The 19,530-nt window shown below is 38.0% G+C and overlaps 1 protein-coding gene across 4 annotated transcripts in view; it reads left to right on the top strand.

The window, feature by feature from the left end:
• Positions 1–19,530, top strand: part of Kdm1a (lysine demethylase 1A) — a 53,493-nt gene that overhangs the window by 9,940 nt on the left and 24,023 nt on the right. For 2 of the 4 annotated variants that reach the window (XM_028875404.2, XM_028875405.2), the window contains exons 3-5: positions 11,227–11,286; positions 16,141–16,274; positions 19,140–19,218. In XM_028875404.2, the coding sequence (XP_028731237.1) occupies positions 11,227–11,286; positions 16,141–16,274; positions 19,140–19,218 (273 nt within the window). The remainder of the gene's footprint in view (positions 1–11,226; positions 11,287–16,140; positions 16,275–19,139; positions 19,219–19,530) is intronic. The other 2 variants (XM_028875406.2, XM_028875407.2) reach the window with 1 other exon arrangement.

Raw genomic sequence — 19,530 nt, 5'->3', positions numbered from 1 at the left:
GAGGCTACAGATTCTCAACCTAAGAGTTCTTAAGTATTATACAGTGATGATCTGATATGTCAGAGTTTGTTTTTTGGTGTGGTATTCTGTGGTCCCAGTAGATAAGACTTATCTTAAGTACCAACTTGATACATACTTTCTCTGTCCTTTAAAAACATAAACTAAGTCTTTGTTTTTATGTGTTTTTGTAAGAGTTTTATTACATACATATCAGGCCCTGGTCCTACAAAATGTGTTTTGAAGGGACTCAGGGTTGGAGGCACTGTCTTTACTCCATTATGTTGCAGTAATCCAGTGCTTTAGTATAAAGAAGGTGTCTTAGTATTTTTGAGAAAGGTAGGTTTTAAGTTAAGGAAATAACTAGAAGTTATGTTTCAATGTTTTAAGTGTTGCTTGCTTAATTTTATTCTTACCTACTTTTAAATTTGTTTACACAATTTTGCTTTGCTTTCTGAAGTGTTCATTTGAGGGGGAAGGCTTTGTTATTTATAGATGCCCAAGGTGTTCCAAAGATTGATCAAATGATGTAATTGGAGAAGTTCCTTTAGATGAGAAATTGGATAAGGAAGCTGGAAAGCAGATTGGAGCCTGGCTTGACTGGTAGTCTGATTGAAGTTACTCAAAGTATCCAGGTTACTTTGTTTTTGCAGAACTGGCATCTAAGCCAGGGCCTCCCCTAGCCAGAATTGTGTTCTACAAGTTATTCACTAGCATTTTCTCAGTCTCTCACTAGGTACTACACTAGTGAGAGTACGAGGGTAGTACTGAGTTACTTGTTGTAGAAAAGTCAGTCTGTAGAGGGAACTAAAAGCATAGAGAGGAACATTGGAGAGAGAAAAGTTTTAGGAGAGTTGATTTGTAATGGGATGCCTTTCTCATACTAAGTGATACTTCATCCAACCCCCATAGTTAATTTTTAAAAGTGAAAATAAGATATTTTGTTTCATGTTGTTTGATTAAATTTAATTTATTGGGAGGAAGTTCTTTATTTGGACTTAAACATTGCCCCCCTCCCAATTTTTTGACATTGCACTATGAATGACATTGTAGTCCTTCCTGTTAAGAGCATATGGGTAAATACAGATTTTTTTTTTTTTTTTTTTTTTTTTTTTTTTTTTTGAGACAGACTCATTGAGATCCACCTACCTTGCCTCCCAAGTGCTGGGACTAAAGACATGCGCCACCACCGCCCAGCTTACAAATTTTTAAATATTAACTGTTGTTTATATTTAAACCTATATTATTTTGTTTTCTTAAAATTTCCATGTTGTTTATATTTGGTTTAACAACTGATAGTTTTGTTTCATCTCCCAGTGTCTTTTCTATGAAGATTAAACTTTGTTTTTGTGACTGGAAACAAACTGCCTTTGGATCGTATGTATTGGTTAACAGTGGAGCTTCTGTAATAGAAAACTCATTCAGTTGACCTTCACCCTCCCCTGGGTTGATCTAGTAGAAATGCACTTTATTTGGAGCTTGCCTCAGCTTGTCTCATGTACTTCAGATCATCATCCCTTGGCGTTGGTCAGGCTTTACCCTGCTAGCTGCTCTGCTGCTACTAAGCCTTTGTGTACAAAAGCCTCACTTGTCCCATTCCACTACTTTACTATTGCTGACTTGATATTTTCAGTAGAGTACTCTGTTTTAGGAATATAATATTCTGTTTTGATAATAGAATATAAGTAGCTTTGTTGTGCATAGTTTGAGACATTTATGAAAACATACTTCAAAATAATAAGTAAAAGCACATTGAAAATGGGCCATTAGATGCTTTTCCAAGGCTTCTTCAAGTTAATGTGTGTGAGCTGTTTTCACAGAAGCTCTGCTTAAGCAACTGCTCAGTTAGATGGTTAGTGGATTGGCAGTTATAATCTATCTGTTAAGTATGAAAAGAATATTCTATCTTATTTACATTCTTTTTTTAAGCCAGGTGAAGGTATCTTTGCAGTAGAATCAGTTCTTTTGTACTTGGAATGTGTGTGTTTGGGGGGAAAGCTGTTAAATTAGCAAAATTTATTTATGTGATAATTGGTATAACAAAATTTTTGTGTGCGTTAAATAATTTGGAGACCCTTGGAATAAACTGTTGGCTTAAAAATTAAGTATCTTAATTCACTTTGGATTGTAAAGTGTAGTTCAGTAGTAGAGCATTTGCCTAGCATAACGTAAGGCTCTGGGTTTGCTCCCCAGAACTGCCAACCCCGTCTCCCCCAAAACAACAACAAACTAAAACAAAAAACCCCTCTAAAACAAAGCGCACATAAAAGGATATCCAGGAGCTAGGGAGATGGTTCAGTCAGTAAAATGCTTGCCTTGGAAGCATGAGGATCTGAGTTCAGGTCCCAAACAACCCAGGTGCAGTGGTTTATGTCTGTAATCCCAGCACTGGAGAAGCAGACAGGATTCCTGGGGCTTGCCAGCAGTCTAGATGAATCACCAAGTTCCAGGTTCAGTGAGACTCAAAATAAGGTGAAGACTGCTGGGATAGTGATAGATACCTTTAATCCCAGCACTCTGGAAGGTAGAGCCATATGGATCTCAGTGAATTCAAGCCTAGCCAGGACTGAAAAATGATGAAACTCACCCAACCACCCCCTCCCCAAAAAGAGGAGGAAGAAAGGAAGAGAACAGTTGAGGATGATACACATATGCACATACACCCAAAAAATAAAAAGTATACCCAACCTGGATTAGTAAAAATACTAAGTAATCTAAAAAATAAGTATAGAAAAGATAGGAGTAGAAGAATTTAATTTGTTTCAGTGACATTGGATCACAAATTCTGTTATAGCGAAAATATGTGACAAAAATGGATAAATATTTGATTAATTGATTATTCGGTGTAACAAAAATTTAAATGGTGGAATCTTGTATTGTGGGTTTTGGAGGTGGGGGGGGGGTTCGAGGACAATTTGTGGAAGCTAGTTCTTACTTTCTACTATGTAGGGCCAGGGATTAAACTCAGATTGTTAGGCTCGGCAACAAACGCCTTTACCCAGTGAGCCATCTCTCTGGCCCTGGAGAAGAGCTTGGTTTGTAATGGACCTCATATAGCCCAAGCTCATTTTGGTTTCACTGTGTTGAGGCCAAGGTTGAACTCGTGATCCTTCTGCCTGTACTCCCAAGGGCTGGAATTATAGGCATACATTATCACACTCAGCTGGTTTTCTTTACTTTAAAAGAAAAGGAGAAACCGGCAGTGGTGGCCCACGCCTTTAATCCCAGCACTCAAGAGGCAGAGGCGGGCGGATCTCTGTGAGTTTGAGGCTAGCCTGGGCTCCAAGTGAGTTCCAGGAAAGGCGCAAAGCTACACAGAGAAACCCTGTCTTAAAAAGGAGAAAACAGAGGCCAGTGAGATGGCTCATGGGATAAATTTCCTTGCTATCTGTGCAAGCCTGATGTGATGACCTGCTTAGACCTTCCTGATCTATGATAGTGAGTTCCAGGACAGCCAGAACTATGTGGAAAGACCCTGTCTTTAAAAAAACAAACCAACAACAACAACAACAAAAAAACCCTAGAGAGACTTGGAAGCTGAAAGTGTAGAGAGTACAGGGTTGGTATGTAATACAGAGGCGAAACTTTTGAAAAGTAAAATGGAGCTGGAAGGTGGTCCATGCCTTTAATCCCAGAATTCAGAGGAAGAGGCAGGTGGATCTCTTCCAGGCCAGCATGGTCTATATAGTGAGTTCCAGGACAACCAGGACTACATAGAAACATCCTGTTTCAAAAATAAAACAAAACAAACAAACAAACAAAAAAATTCAAGGTTAGTTAGTTATAGTTGAAGATTAACAGGGTTGAAAGTGAATTAGATACATTTTGGACTTAACCAAAATAGGATAGATAATGGAATTATTTTCTCTGATTTGTCAAATACAAATGGACTAGGCATTGTTTAGGTATTTATTACTTGTATATATTGTATATAGTTATTGTACTTTTGTATATAGTTTTTCTCATGTTAGGTATAACCTTTTGCTTTTTTTCTTTTTATTAAAATAGAAAAGGGGAAATATGGTGGTATTTTATTTGTACTGAAATGTGATTTTAATTGTATGTTAATAAATAAAGTTGCCTGGGGGTCAGAGCTATTAGAGCCATAGAAAGAGCGTTGCAGTGGTGGCACATGCCTTTAATCCCATAAGATCTCTGTGTGTTCAGGGATACAGCCAGCATTGGAGACATATGCCTTTAAGACCTGGAGGGCTGTACTTACAGGCAGTGACAACAGGCAGTGACAAGGCAGTCATATGCTTGGGTTTACAACCAATGAGAAGGCAGAACAGAAAGACTATGTAAAGACTTACACACAGCAAGTAGGTCTCTTTCGGAGAGCTAGGAGCACCTCAGGAGGAAGGGTAAGATTTTAGCTCTGAGCTCTGACCTCTTGGCTTTCTCTTTTACATTGGTTCTGTGTTTCTTATTTTAATAAGACGGTTGGTTACATTTACATTGCTGGAAATAAGGGCTCCTTCTGCTCTGCCATAACCTTTGGTGAATCTCTTGAGTCTAAGGCCAACCTGGTCCACAAAGCCAGTTCCAGGACAGCCAGGGCTACACAGAGAAACCCTGTCTTAAAAAAATCAAAACAAAACAAAAAGGTAAAATAGAGAAATTCTCTACACAAAATAAGATTTTTCCAAATGCAGTAGTTCTTTATTCACTTTATTCATCACACAACTAATTGTACAATTGTGGTCCTTTGTTGCAGGTGTGGTTCTGGAGTCTAAGAATTCAAAAATAAGACTAGATCCTCCACCACAGTATTCAATCCAAAGGACTACAGATGCTAGCAGCTGGCTTGGCTGTAGGAGTGAAGTGGCATAATAAAAGTATTGAAGGAAAAGTGTAGCAAGAATCCAGGAGTTCATTTTATTTTCTAAAGTGGTAGATAAAATTGTATGAAATTATTTATATCAGATATGTGTATAATCTGTTTTGAAGTAATCTTTTGTGTATTTGTAGAGTGTCAGAATCTATCGAGTGTCATATATATTACCTTGATAAGATAGATCATTGTTGTGAGACTGCCTAGCACTTGCTCTTGGTAGTTTTCAGTACTACACAGCTTTATTGTTATTTACTGTAGTCATCATGTTGTGTCATAGATTTTGGGTTTTTTTTTTTTTTTTTTTTTTTTTTTTCCGTGACAGGGTTTCTCTGTGTGGCTGTCCTGTAGCTGTGTTGGCTGTCCTGGAACTTGTTCTGTAGACCAGGCTGGCCTCAAACTCAGAGATCCACCTGTATCCACCTGCCAAGTGCTGGGATTAAAGGGGTGCACCACAACTTCCTGGCTGTTCCATAGGTCTTCTAGAAATTGTTTGCAAGCTAATGTTTCTGCCCCAGATTGGATTTTAGAAATTTTACATTAAACATGAAGAACTGATGTTTTTATGTGAAGTAGTTTTAGATTCTTGATTTTGAACTGTTAATTGCCTTTGGCTAGTAAGAAGAACCATCGAATCCTATGTTTGGCCTTAGAGAGATTACCCTACTTTCTTAATGAATGGGTTCATTTACTTGTTTATTTTGTTTTGATTTTTCAAAATAATAATAATTTTAGCCAATAGTTTTAGCTGAGCAACTTTATTGTTATGACTTTGACTTCTCTTTGCTACCATCATTTATTTGGTCTGATCACATGGTAATACAACAATGGGGTAATTTGAGGATTTTCCTCATTTGCCAAATGAGGCTTTCTGTGAAGAATCCATTGGGAAAATGTAAACTCTACTATTATGTATGAACATGTTGTATTAAATATACAGTTGAACTAGGACTAGGACAAATTGATAAAAAATGAGGTCAGCTTATAGCCTTGATAGATTTTTTTTTTTTAGAAACTGGAAAGTCATTTTTAGTACTTCATTGTCAAATATGTGCAACTATGAAGTAGAATAGAAAGCATCTAGTATGGAATGTTACAGTGGTATTTTTAATAGTGGCCAGAATAAAGTTTGATATTGTCCATTTTAAAACAGGTAAATAAGAAAAGTAGGCTTTGTTTTTTACTGCTCGACACACCGGAAGCTTGTAGCTAGGCAATATAACAGGATCTTATGTTTTCTTTGGAACATTTTTAAAACTTATACTATGAATCAAGACTTTGCACAAAAATAGGGAACAGGAAAATCCCTACTGTGGAATGTGGGTAAATAGTGTGTGAAAACAGTCTTTCTGTTGGTTTCTGAAAGGTTTGCTTTCCTCAGCAGCTTACTGTGGATGGACTTCTTACTTTGTCTCCATGGTCCCTGCTGCTTCTGACTTGTGGTCCTTCTGGCATCATGAAGTTCCAGGCAGATCCTGCTTTCAACAGAACCCCCTCTTAGTTCTAGACATTATGAAAGTTGCTTGTTTTAACTCACTTTTTCAATGATGGTGTAACTTTGGGATTGCTATTCCATTGAAACCTATGGATTTTATTGATATTGTTGCTCAAATACTGACCATGATGAACAGTGTTAAAAGGCCTCTAGTGTGCTTGAAAATTCTGGTTATTTTTGGCTACCTTTGTGAACCTAGTTTACTTTGTTTTACATTTATTCTAACAAGCATAGATCATTTATTCTGTACAAAATTGGGTCAGATAGGTAATAGGAAAGAACTGTATTGAGTTTATTAACGATGCTTTAGATTATTTTTACTATTTTTATTTATATGTATGAGTGTGTGTGTCTCTCTCTCTTTCTGTATACACATGTATATTTGGTTGCCTGAAGGCATCAGATCTCCTGTAACTGGAGTTACAGACAATTGTGAGTCACTTAATGTGGGAGCCCTTACCTTTAGCCTCTTGAATGTTTTTTTTGTTTGTTTGTTTGTTTTTGTTGTGGGGTTTTTGTTTTGTTGTTTATTTGGTTGGTTTTTTTTTTTTTTTTTTTGTGTGTGTGTGTGTGTGTGTGTGTGTGTGTGTGTGTTAAGACAGGGCCTTTCTATGTAGCCCTGGCTGGCCTAAAATTCAGCCTGCCTCTGCTGGGATTGAAGGCATGCCACCACCGTGCCCAACTTTTGAACGATGTTTAAAAAGTCATTTCTTAAAATGGAGATAGCAGAAAGTTAATACAAAATAGTGATAATCACTCTCAATTTTTTTTTTTTACATTTTTGTTTATTTTATGTGCATGTACCTATATGGCACAGAACAGGTCAATCCACCATGTGGGTCCCTTAGCTCAAACGGAGGTCATCACATGTGGCAACAAGTGCCTTTATTCACTAAGCTGTCTTTCTCTCTTAACTGGTTTGCTTTTGAAGTTATGGCTTTGTTTACTCTCCTAAGAGCAATCATATTTATTTATAAGCTCAAACTTGATGAGCCTCTTTCTACCTCCATGTAGTTTTAAAATCTTTAGATTCATTGTTCCTTCTATGTTGTATTCTTTAATTTTTAGCCATCTTTAGAATATTTCCGTTTCAGCTTTATCTCTTTCCATTTTATGAATTGTATTACCATTCTCCTGAATTAAAAGGGAATAATCTTTAAAGTCCTTTATCCTTTCTATGTCCTCCTATGCACAGCCTTTTTGATTTAAGTCTTGTCCACTTATTCATTTGTTACAAGTTATTATTTTATTTTATTTTACAATACTATTCAGTTCTACATATCAGCCACGGATTCTCTTGTTCTCCCCCCTCCTGTCCCTCTCCCCTTCCCTCCAGCCCACCCCCCACTCCCACCTCCTCCAGGGCAAAGCCTCCCCTGAGGACTGAGGTCAGCCTGGTAGACTCAGTCCAGGCAGGTCCAGTCCCCTCCTCCCAGGCCGAGCCAAGCAACCCCGCATAAGTCCCAGGTTTCAAACAGCCAAGTTACAAGTTATTTTACTTCACATATAAATCATTTTGTTGACATTTAATTGCATTTCCTTTCTCTAGGTCATTCTTCCTTCAAGACATGTTACAAAGTGGTTAAATTAAAACACAATTTGTTTTTTGTGTTTTGTTTTCTTTCTTTTTTTCTTTCCTTGAGACAGTGTTTCTCTGTATAACAATCCTGGCTGTCCTGGAACTCGATTTGTAGACTAGGCTGGCCTCAAACTCACTGAGATCTGCCTACCTCTGCCTCCCATGTGCTGGGATCAAAGGTGTGCGCCACCACCACCTGGCTAAAATACAATTTGTTTTACTGTGGTGTTTTTGTTTGTCTGTTTGTTTGTTTTTGCTAAAGATCAGTTCAAGGCCAGCCTGGAATACATGACAGCTTGTCTTAAAAAATAAAAAGACATCTGGGTTGGGGATATAACAGTGATGGAATGCTTGCCTACCATGTGTGAGGCCATAGGTTCAGGTCCCAACACTGGAAAGCAAGCAAGCAAACAAACAAACAAACAAACAAAACACTGTGGGTCTAGGCAGGTAGCTCAAGTGATAAATGTAGCTTTTCATTTAGTAGTGATGCAAGTAGAATCCAAGCTCTTGGAAGGGAACAGCAGGTAGGTCAGAAATTCAGTCTTCAGCTACATAATAGCAAAGGGTACATGAGATCTTGTCTTAAAAAAATAAAGCAAAGAAATTTTTTCTCAGCTCCTTTGAGAGGTGGGTAAATATACCACAAATACATTATGGTTAGAAAATAACCACATCCTTTCACTTCTAAACAAATTAAACTTTTAGGCCAAGAGCTAAATCTTTCTAAATCTTATTAAGCATGTTTTAGTTTTGTTTTCCATCAGTTCTATTTATTTGTTTTTGTTTTGTCAACAAAAACAAAGGGTTTCTCTGTGTTGACTTGGCTGTCCTGGAACTAACTCACTGTATAGACCAGGCTGGCCTTGAACTCAGAGATCCACCTGCCTCTGCTGCCTCCTGAGTGCTGGGATTAAAGACTGCCCATCTGTTTTCCATCAGTTCTTATGCTGTATATTACCTTTTGCATTCATCCTCTTACTTCTTTAAGTAATACCTTGTATTTGAAGTTGTGTCATATTATGAAAGAGCTTTTAAAAATATTTCCAGGATTTTGATAGCTTCCAAATTTCTCCTATATATTCTTATCAATTAACAGTATCTTTTTAAGAACAGAATTTTCTTTGTAGACCAGACTGGACTTGAACTTGGCATCTTCCCACTTCCGCCTTCCAAGTAGTTTGGGGTTATAGGCATGTACTACTATTCTTGGCTCAATCAGTGTCTTTATAAGAATTTTTAAAATGTAATTTTAAAAGCAGAAGCAAGAAAGACTGCCTTACCTTGTTCTTTCGTTATGCTTTGTAGCACAGTAATCATGATTAAGAAATGTATCTTTTTTTGTTGAGTACCATTGACAATAGAAAAACAAGAGATGAACTGCTTGTAGCTTAAACAAATTTGCTTGTAGTATGGCTTGTAGTTGGAGAAAAGGAAATGATAGAAACAGGAAGGATGGAATAATTGAGGCTCAATGGCCAGTTGAAAGTGCTTTTGCTTTTCTGTTAGTTTTGTTTGTTTGTTTGTTTTAAGTATGAAATGTCTCTACAATAAGAAACCTTCATTTTTGCCAAGTTAGGAACATCATTTGAGAGAGAACTGCTAATGTCAACTCCTCTCTCTCTCTCTCTCTTTTCTTTTGGTATTTTGAAACAGTGTTTCTCTGTGTAGCTCTGGCTGTCCCCTGGAACTCACTATATAGACCAGGCTGTCCTCAAACCAGGAGATCCACCCCTCTCCGCCTTTTGGGTGCTGGGATCAAAGGTGTGCACCACCACTGCCTGGCTTAAAATGTTATTCTTAAACTGTATTTGTTTACTGTTATGAGCCTTTTTTCTCTCTCTTTTCTAAGTATGATTTAATATTCTAATCAACTTTGGTTCTGTTGGGAATTAAACCAACAATGATAACTTTTTTTGCGGGGAGGGGTTGAGTCCAGGTTTCTCTGTGTAGCCCTGACTGCCCTGGAACTCGCTCTGTAGATGCCTTGAACTTCCTTGAACTCACAGAGATCTGCCTACCTCTGCCTCCCAAGTGCTGGAATAAAAGGTGTGTACCTCCACCGCCCAGCATTTTTTTTTTTTAAACCCACAATTTTAGGGAATAAAAGATCATGTCAAGAGTGAATATTTCTGATTTAAATTGTAGGGCCTGTGTTCTCAGGAATAGTTTGCAGATTAGGTTTAGCATTTGGATCTTCTCATCATGTTTATGTTCCCTAGGGGCTCTAAACAACAAATACATATTGTCTAAGCAGAAGAGCCTTCTAGAACCTAGTGGGTCCTTTAGACAAGCATAGGAAAATAATCTTTAATTAAAACAATGTCAGCACATTTTGTTGTCAAAATCACTGCTTGTGTTTCATAAACCTGGAACATTTTTATAAGGGCTGTAATTGTTCAAACTCAGTGCTGGACTCTGCTGTTGTATGGGTATAGTTTAAAATAAACTGTCTAATGTAGCTTGTCTAAGTTCAGATCACTGGGAGATTACTTTCAAAGGCCACACTGTGATCCCCCTGCAGTGTACCAGGGGCTTGGAAGCTCAAGATCATGGTGTCTGTCTTGGTGATAGATTGGAGAAGACAGTCTGTTAATGATATTTTCCGACTGAATTCAAAGCTTTGATTCTTGAAGTTCTACACAGTACCACTGAGGAGATTTTTTTTTTTAAAGCAAGGCTTAGTATATAGCTTAAGGTAGAAGTTCCCTAGGATGTTGCCTGAGTCCCTCCATCCTCCCACAAGTGTGTGTGTCTGTCTGCCTGCAGCTTGACCTCTGACTACATGGTGTCTTTACTGAGGAAGCACTGGTGTATTTAGTCCAGTCCTATCTACCGTGTATGGTAAACAAAACTACTTACATCCCCTGTTTTGATGAGGACAGGATTTTTACTAAGATTGTCGGTCATTTGCTTGTTGTCTTTTTAGATAGAAAACTAAGACTTTGATGCTGAATTGCTGCAGTTTCAGGTCCTGTAGCCCATGTCAGTCTAGCAACAGTTAGTTAAAAGACATTGGACTCCATCTCCCATCCCATCCAGACTTACTCACCAAGACTGGCAGCAAGAATTTAGGAATTAAAATACTATGTACTTTATTCTACTGCCTTTCAACAAGGATCAGCATGTGAAGTTGAAATTTCCTGACCAGAATTTGAAAGATGATGTAATATTCTGGGCCTTAATTCCAGAAGGAGCTCTCTGATACCGGTTTACTAGTTGGTGGTAAATTCTTGAGTCGCCAACTATTAGGCCTTTATGTCCAGATATTATCTTAATTTATGGAGTAAGGTCCCTGAGTTCTCCTCTTTCCTTCCACAGGGCAAGCAGGAGGACTTCAAGACGACAGTTCTGGAGGGTATGGAGACGGCCAAGCATCAGGTGAGGGTGGCATTAGATGCTTGCCACTTTAGCAAGAGCCGCCAAGTCAGGGAGTGATTGATGCTTGCAAGTGTTTTTGGCTATGGTATTCTCATTGTAGCCAGAAGCGCAGGGGTAGTGTAACCCACAGGGCAGAGTAGTATAAGTAGAGAATGTAGCCAGAACAAAGGCAAGCAGACTGTTGAAGTCCTCAGGCCGATCTCAGCCCTCCATTCTTCTTCATGTTTTTGAGGAGATGGCGGGTACTTTTCTCGGGAATCATGGGACCTTTAGAGAGAAATGTAGCACTAGACACAGACAAAAAGCCATGGACTCAAGTCTTAAAGCTGAGGTATTCTAGGACTAGACTGTAGGTGACATCTTATATAGGTATGATTGTTGATGTTGGGTATTTTTCCCAACTAATAGTATGCAATCTCTTTACAGTTGAATTATTTTGTTTCTAGGTAAAAATTACCCTTTAAAAAATTATTATACAAAGGGCTTTCTCTTCTCAGACCAAACTATGGATTTTTACTTCTAGGAAAAAGTAAAGGATTTAAGGGTCATCATTTGGAACAGTTAAGTTTGTTCCAAGAATCTGAAGCAACATGTTTGTGTTTCATCCTTTTTGTCTTTGAAGGGTGTGTGTGTGTATCTATGTGTGTGTGTCTCTGTGTGCCAGGGCCCAAAGCTGGTTTATTTAGATACTTGGATAAAATAGGAATATATATACTTACTGTTGAAGGCTGTCTACTCTCATTAAGTATAATTTTAAGATTATTTGTCTGTTAAAGTTTGTGTCTGGCAGGCTCAGGACATATTTGTGTTTTATTTTGGACCAGAGGTAGTTCCTTGGAGATACAGCAGTTGGTAATTAGTAGTCCAGGGGATTTGGATTGTTCAAAGTGGAGATCTTTCCATTACTGACCCAAGGACCTGCTTACCTCAGAGAATTATCTTTTCTCTTTCAAAGAGAATGCCTTTACTGAGTGATCAGGAGATCTTCCTTGAAACTTGATCAGGAACAGCCTCCAGAGTCTTAATCTCAAGGAAACCAAGTTTTGTTAAGTTTTTTATTTGTCTTATGAAATGTTCCTCTTTGGTTAAAGAAACAGATACTGTATTGCTGGTATAACAGCAAACTGTCATGTGGAACTGTAGAGCCAGGGACCTGAGTATTGCCAGGAGGGTGATGAATGTTGTGACTCCTCCGACCCTTTGTTCATGTTCAGAAGCATACACATGTGACATAATCGGAATTTTGTTTTGTGTTTCGAGACAGGGTTTCTCTGTGTAGCTTTTGGCGGCTGTCCTGGAACTCACTCTGTAGACCAGGCTGGCCTCGAACTCACAGAGATTCACCTGCCTCTGCCTCCTGAGTGCTAGGATTAAAGGCGTGCGCCACCACTGCCGCCCAGCCGACATAATCAGAATTTAAAACATGCCTAAGTGGTCAGCATTCTTCTCCAAATGAAGCCAGGTAACCCTTGAGGGTTTCTTGTGGTCAGGATTGTATCTTGGTTTCTTAAAATCCATGTTGATGGGTATCTTCTAAATCTTAGAGCTAGAAGGGAGCTTGAGGTCATCTTGTCTAGCTTCCTGCCTTCAAACAGTAGTGTCGTGTATCTCCTGTTTACAAGTTAGAACCTGAAAGAAACCCAAAGAAGCTTTATGAGTTGGCCAGCGGTAAACCAGCAGCTGTGAAGAGCCCAGTGACTTTGCTTCTTAGAGTAGAGACTGTTGTGTGGATTGATGGCAGTGCACTTGCCCTAAAGACAAACCGTGTAAGTAGGAGAACTCTGGACTTCGCTTTCTCCTCCTGTCTTCGCTCTTGCTGTTTTAGAACTATTGTAGGACTTGACACACCTGCTGATTTTAAGAAAAGACTTGTTATGTAGATCCCATCAGGCTTTTGTTTCCACTTTCAGCCTGGAATCTAGTTAATTTGTCTCTTTTATTTAAAAAGTAATCAGAGGCAAACATACATGGAGGCCTCCTTTCTCTAACTTCTCTGTTACTAGTCAAAATGCCATTTGCATCTCATAAAAATCAGGGCAGAATAATTTTGTAGCATAAAATACTTAAGAGTCCTACCTCCCTGCTTCCTTCTTTTCTAGTTGACTCACCCTGCAAAATCTAGGTGGTTCCTTTAAAAAAGAAGATTTTGTGTGTTTCCAGAGGCAGCATCAGATAATCAGAAAGGGCATTATATTTCAGTGTGATTGCAGTCTGGAAGGACGGCCGTTCTAGAACTTAACTGTGTGAGGCGGGGAGACAGGACTGAAGCAAGGCAGACTGGGGCTTTTTAAAAATGTAGAGAGCATCTTTGTAACTTTCTGAGTTTCTAGAATAATAGATTGTATTATGCACACCCAAACACAGCAGTGAAAAATATTCCAGAGCCAAGTGCTAATTACTTCTGAATTCTACGTACTATTGGTTTCTTAAACAAACAAAAGACATTATCCAAGTTGGCAGGTTTCCTGTAAAGGAGACTGATGTGAGTTGTGAGAGTTTTGATTTGTCTTGTTGGCAGTACTGAGTGCTGGGCTGTGCTCTTGAGCAGTCAACTTGAGATAGATAGATAGATAGATAGATAGATAGATAGATAGATAGATAGATAGATAGATAGTGTTCTTGAGCAGTCAACTTGAGATAGATAGATAGATAGATAGATAGATAGATAGATAGATAGATAGATAGATAGAGCGAGCTGTAAAAGCAATATTCTTCCTGATATGTTAATACCACCTTTTTAGTTTCTTTTATTGCATTTGTATAATGTTTTTGATTTCTGATTTAGAGAAGTACTTTGAAATTGCCATGTCAAGTAAATAACTTCTCTTAATTGTTTACATACTCCTCAGATGCCCAAAGTTAGCCAAGTGTATGAGGATTTTTTTTTCTTTTTTTTCCCCTAAGAACATTTGCATCTTGAACCAAATGTCATATAAAATTTTGGGGGATTTTTCTCCATATAGTTTTTCCTACTGTCATTGAAAAATTATCTGTTGTATAAGTGTTAAGTAATTGATCACTTTTTAAGTATACAGAATATAATACAGTATAGCTAGGAAAGAAAATGATTTTTGGCAGGCCAGAAGAGGGTTTTGTTTGGGTATGTGGTGGGGTTTTGCCATAGCCCAGGTTGGACTTAAATCTATGATCCTCTTGCCTTAGCCTCTGGAGTGCTGGCATTATGACACACACTGCCGTGGTCAGCTGAGAAATGGAGTTTAATGAGGATTTAAGAGAGATCATTCATTTTCATGTTTATAGTGTACACATGAACTATACAGGAGTAGCCTAGTATTTGGTTCAAGTACTAAATTGTAATGAGTAGATAACTTTTCATTAGAAAGATTTAAGTTATTTTGGGGTTTGGCTTTTGTTTTTTGTTCGGTTGTTTTGGTTTTGGGCTAGGGGCTAGGGACATCAAAGCTGTATCATTTAGAAAATGTCTGCCCCTGCTCGCACCTCCTCCTCCTCTCCCTCCCCCCTCCTCTCCTAATGTCAGGTGCCACCTGCAGCAGGGCAGTTCTTATCTGGTCCCTTGAGGAATAGTGAGTTGTTCTGACAATCTTTGATTTGGGATTGGAGGTAGTTAGACAGGATTGTTGATTTTTATTTAGAAATGTGCAACATATGGTTTTTGTTCTTATAATCTAGCAATATTTAATGTGTGGCCTCTGTCAGCACTGGTTAGTTTTACTTGGCCTTTTTGTTAACTATTAGTTTCTTTAAGTAGTGATTGTCATTTGAACGTCATTATGGAAACAGATCCCTTAGAGTAGCTACAGTCTTCAAGTTAAATTTGTACCTGCTGTGTTCTTAATTCTAGTCTTTACTAATCCCTTTTATCATTGCTTCCAACTTCTTGTTTTATGACCTTAAATATTAAATATAGGTACTTTTGCTTTGTTACTTACTATAATACTTTATGATATTGAATTCAGAAACTCTAAAATTGTACCATTTCTTGTCCCTTTCCTGTTTCTGGAGTAGAGGTTTGCTGGGAATTGGACCTAGGGCTAGCTAAGCACATGTACTGCTTCTGAGCTGCACCCACGCCTATCTGGCTGTTCAGATGCTGTGCTAGTGTTTTTAAGGTGTTGGGGTTGTAACCCCAGGGTGTGCCTGGCTTTCCAAGAATCCCTTACAAAGATGAGTTTACCCCCTAGCTTATAAAATATTTAAAAGCCAATTAAAATAATCTCAGAATAACTCACTTAATAAACTGTTGTATGTAGCAGCATTTCACTTGTATAGAGTGAAGTATTTCTAATGTTGCTGACAGAAAAAAGTCGATTCTTGGACCTTCTGACTTAACCATTATAGTCTGCTTAATTCTCTGCCTACTTGCCAACACTAGATAATAAGGACTGATATACCTGCTCTTGATGAGATTGTGTATTTTTCTGTTTTTGAGTTTTCAACCTTCAACTTTGCATTCCATGCTGTGATTTCAAATGCAGTCTTGTGACTATATTCTTTACTCCTGGCCTCTGTTAGTGTACTTTAACTTTTTTCTTTAAATTTTATTGTATGCTATCTATGGTGCTCATTTTAATTAGAATATAATTTAGCATTACCTATTTGATGAATGAAAATATTCTAAATGACTTGTTATAAAACAATTCATTAATAAACTTTAAACTTTGAGATGTTAAGCTTGAAATAGTACCTGAAATTTTAACCTTTGAGGCAAAATCAAAACCACAAACAAACACACTTTTAAGGTAGTATCAGTCTGTGAATTAAGCAAAGCTTTACAAAGCCTCCTTGGGCAGAAGAGGCCTTTGAGGTTTCGTCAACACTAACTAGTCTGTGCCCACTTGCACTGTTCTAGTGGTCCTCTGCTTCCTTTGCTAGGTGTGGAGGGTGCAGCTTTTCAAAGCCGTCTTCCCCATGACCGGATGACCTCTCAGGAAGCAGCCTGTTTCCCAGACATCATCAGTGGGCCTCAGCAGACACAGAAGGTTTTTCTGTTCATCAGGAACCGCACAGTAAGTATCTATGCCTTCCTTTTTTTCACTTGGATTTTGAAAATTGCCTATGACTTTTATAGAGAATATAGAAAACAAACATAGAAGGACAGAAAAAAATTTGCAATATTTTTATTCTGTTTATAACCATGGCCAGGGGTAAATTTTTTTCCTTTAGGTATTTAAGATTTATTTTTATTGGTTTTGATTCTCTGTGTACACACACACACACACACACACACACACACACACACACACGCACGCACGCACGCACGCACACACGTGCATGCCTGCTTGTGTGAGTATTTGCATGTCCATAGAAGCCAGAGGTATCAGATGTCCTAGAGCTGGAGCTGTACACAGTTGTGAGCCATCTAATATGGGTACTGGAAACTGATGTGTATAAAGTTTTATTCCTACAAGTTGGGATTCTATTTGCGTGCTTTTTTTTAGGATCCTTTTATACCTCATAAATACACTAAGAATATACATTGAAACAAAATTTGTCTTAACTCTTTTTTGGTGTGGGGTGGGGTGGGGAGGAGAGAAGTGCTGGAGATTGACTTAAGGCTGTTTATGTACTACGCAAGTGTTCTATCACTTGAGCCATATCCCCAGCTGGATATAAATTACTTGAAGCAATCACTTTGCCTTTCTCTTCAAAGCTGCACACTTAATTCTGTTCTGTCACCTGGCTTAACTTCTTCTAGCTTTAATGATTAAAGCTTTATAATATTTCTCCTGATAGTTGGACCATAATTTAACTATTAAAGTTAAACTTCCATTTTCACTTTGCTATAATTAAACTCTGACTAGTTTTAATGTGTTCTTGGTTCTGTGTCTAGCAATTAGTTACCTACTATGTTCATGATTCCCAATTCATTTAAATAGAATCTCAATTTGTAAAAACCAAAAATTTGTATACTTTTTTTTTTTTTTTTTTACCCACTTTAACAGTGGTTATACCTGGAAGTTGAAAATATTAGGAACATCTTCAGCATTTTGATGCAGATTATATACCAGAAAGGCTGCACTGTTAAATACTCTCACTGCCCCCATTGTTATTAAACGATGCTGTGCTATTGTAAGTCAAACCCATCTTCGGTTGCTTAGATTACTGAGGCTGATTGCCTTCTTTGCATTTATTAGTCATTTGTAATGCTATAATTTTTTGTGTTCTTTGCCAAAAAGTTCTTTAGCTATCAGGCATGGTAGCCTTGTCTTTAACCAAAGCACTTAGGAGACTGAAGCAGGAGGATCTCCTTCAGAGTTAGCGTAGGCTACATAGTAAGATCCTATCTCAAAACAAAACAAAATTTTTAAGCGGGCAAGATGTTATTTATAACATCCCTACCATTTCCTCGAAGTATCTACAGAATTTCTAGGTATTTTGAATATATCTCCGAGATGTCTTAAGCATGCTTTCTTTTAGCCACCACTTACTTCTTTAGTTGGTGCTACATTTGGATCACCAAGTACAGGATAGCTGAGGTGACGGGTACACTGGAGTTTTGAAACACAGGAGAGTCAGGGTAATTTAAATGAATGGGTGGCCTTAGTTTCTATAAATTGAATTTGATCTTCTCATGACTGAATTAGCAGGTCTTAAGCATATCAGTATTTGCTTTTAGGGGAAATTTTAGATAAAATTGCCATGGTTTTGTTTCATTTGAGGAGAGTTTTCACTTCTTACATAAATTTGAGTGATGGTTTTAAAAGTGATTTCTGTCTTTTCTGGTTCGTTTTCTGGGACACAAAGTCAAGATTTGATGAAGGGTTGGCTCAAGTTAGTGTTGAGTTTCTGGCTAGGGGTTGCTTTCTGCTGCAGTGATTGTATCTGTTCCCTGGCCTTGGGCTCCATCTTCTGTCTGTCTGACTTGATGGTTGAAGTAGAGCTCTGACCTGAGCTTTATCCCAGGGTGGAAAGAGGAAGGAGCTGTGAGGTGGAAGAGCTTGAGCAGTGTATATAGAGTGATTGCATTCTTCTTTGATTGTAGCTCTCCAAAAAATGGAGTGTCTATGTAGCTCTAGCCATAGCCCTTTGTGATTGGTTTATTTATATCTAACCAAATTAAATTCCTTGGTTAGAACTTAATCTACAAAACAGTGTTTGTTAATTTTTAGCAGGACTTAAATATGATGGTATTTATCCTGTTTTGCATTTTGTAAATATGTGTATGTGTATATATATGTGTGTGGCTATTCACTTTGATGGAAATTCATTGAGAACCATTGGCTATACTATAATCATTTCGTTCTTCATCTGCAGGCTTTGAAATAATTCGCTGTTCCTTTTTTCTTAAACATACTGCTCTCTTGGCTTCACAGTGTATTGATTTTCTCCTGTATCTCTGCCTTGTAGTCAGATGCTTCCCACCTGGCCATTATGTGACATCCTCTCCCTTCTTCTCCTCCAGGAGTCTTCTGTACATTGACTTCATTATCCTACTGCAGACCTTCCCTCCTCCCAGCTCCCTACCTTGTGTCTCCTCTTAGTTGTCTTAGAATTAGACTCATGGTGTAGTCTGTGTTTGTCTTCACTGGCCCCATTCACCTACTCATTTAGCTGTACAACCTAGAACTGAGGGATCATCACTGACACTTTTTAGCCCCTGTATACCTGAATGATTATGATTCTTATCTGCTCAGTATCTGGAATTACATAATCCCAGGTTTAAATCCTAGCTGCTTCTTACTGGTTCTTAGGCACTTTTCTCTAGGCCAAATAGCCTTTAGCTTCAATAATTTACTAATACTGTGCAGTTTTATGTCACACAATAGTTTCCTTGCCAGTACTGTAACTCTTGCTGTTTATATGAAAATAAGAAACTCATTGGTGGTATGTGTCTGTGGGCATGTAATACAACTTCTGTCATTTAAATACAGTTGCAGTTATGGTTGGACAACCCAAAGATTCAGCTGACATTTGAGGCTACTCTCCAACAGTTGGAAGCCCCTTACAACAGTAAGTGCTGTGTTCCCTGGAGAAGGCCTCCAGGGGCCTCCTGCTTTGGAAGGATTCTTTTTTATTGACATTATACTTCATCTCGTGATGTGCATAAATAACCCTTATAAAGTTTGTTTGTTTTCCTGATCTGTAAATTGTATTGATGCAGATTTCTAAATGCTTTCCCAGATCTATTGTTTCACTTATATGATTGGCTAGTTATCTGGTTTTCTTTGTTTTTACCATCATCAAAGTCTTAGGAAGTTTTTGCCAAAATATATGAATATTGTTCATACCTTGTAAAGATTTGTTCTCTATTTTATCTGTAAT

The sequence above is a fragment of the Peromyscus leucopus genome, chromosome 2 (genome assembly GCF_004664715.2).
Source record: "Peromyscus leucopus breed LL Stock chromosome 2, UCI_PerLeu_2.1, whole genome shotgun sequence".
NCBI lineage: Eukaryota > Metazoa > Chordata > Mammalia > Rodentia > Cricetidae > Peromyscus > Peromyscus leucopus.
Note: the sequence above shows the minus strand (reverse complement) of the source record. Positions and strands in the feature narration are given on the sequence as shown.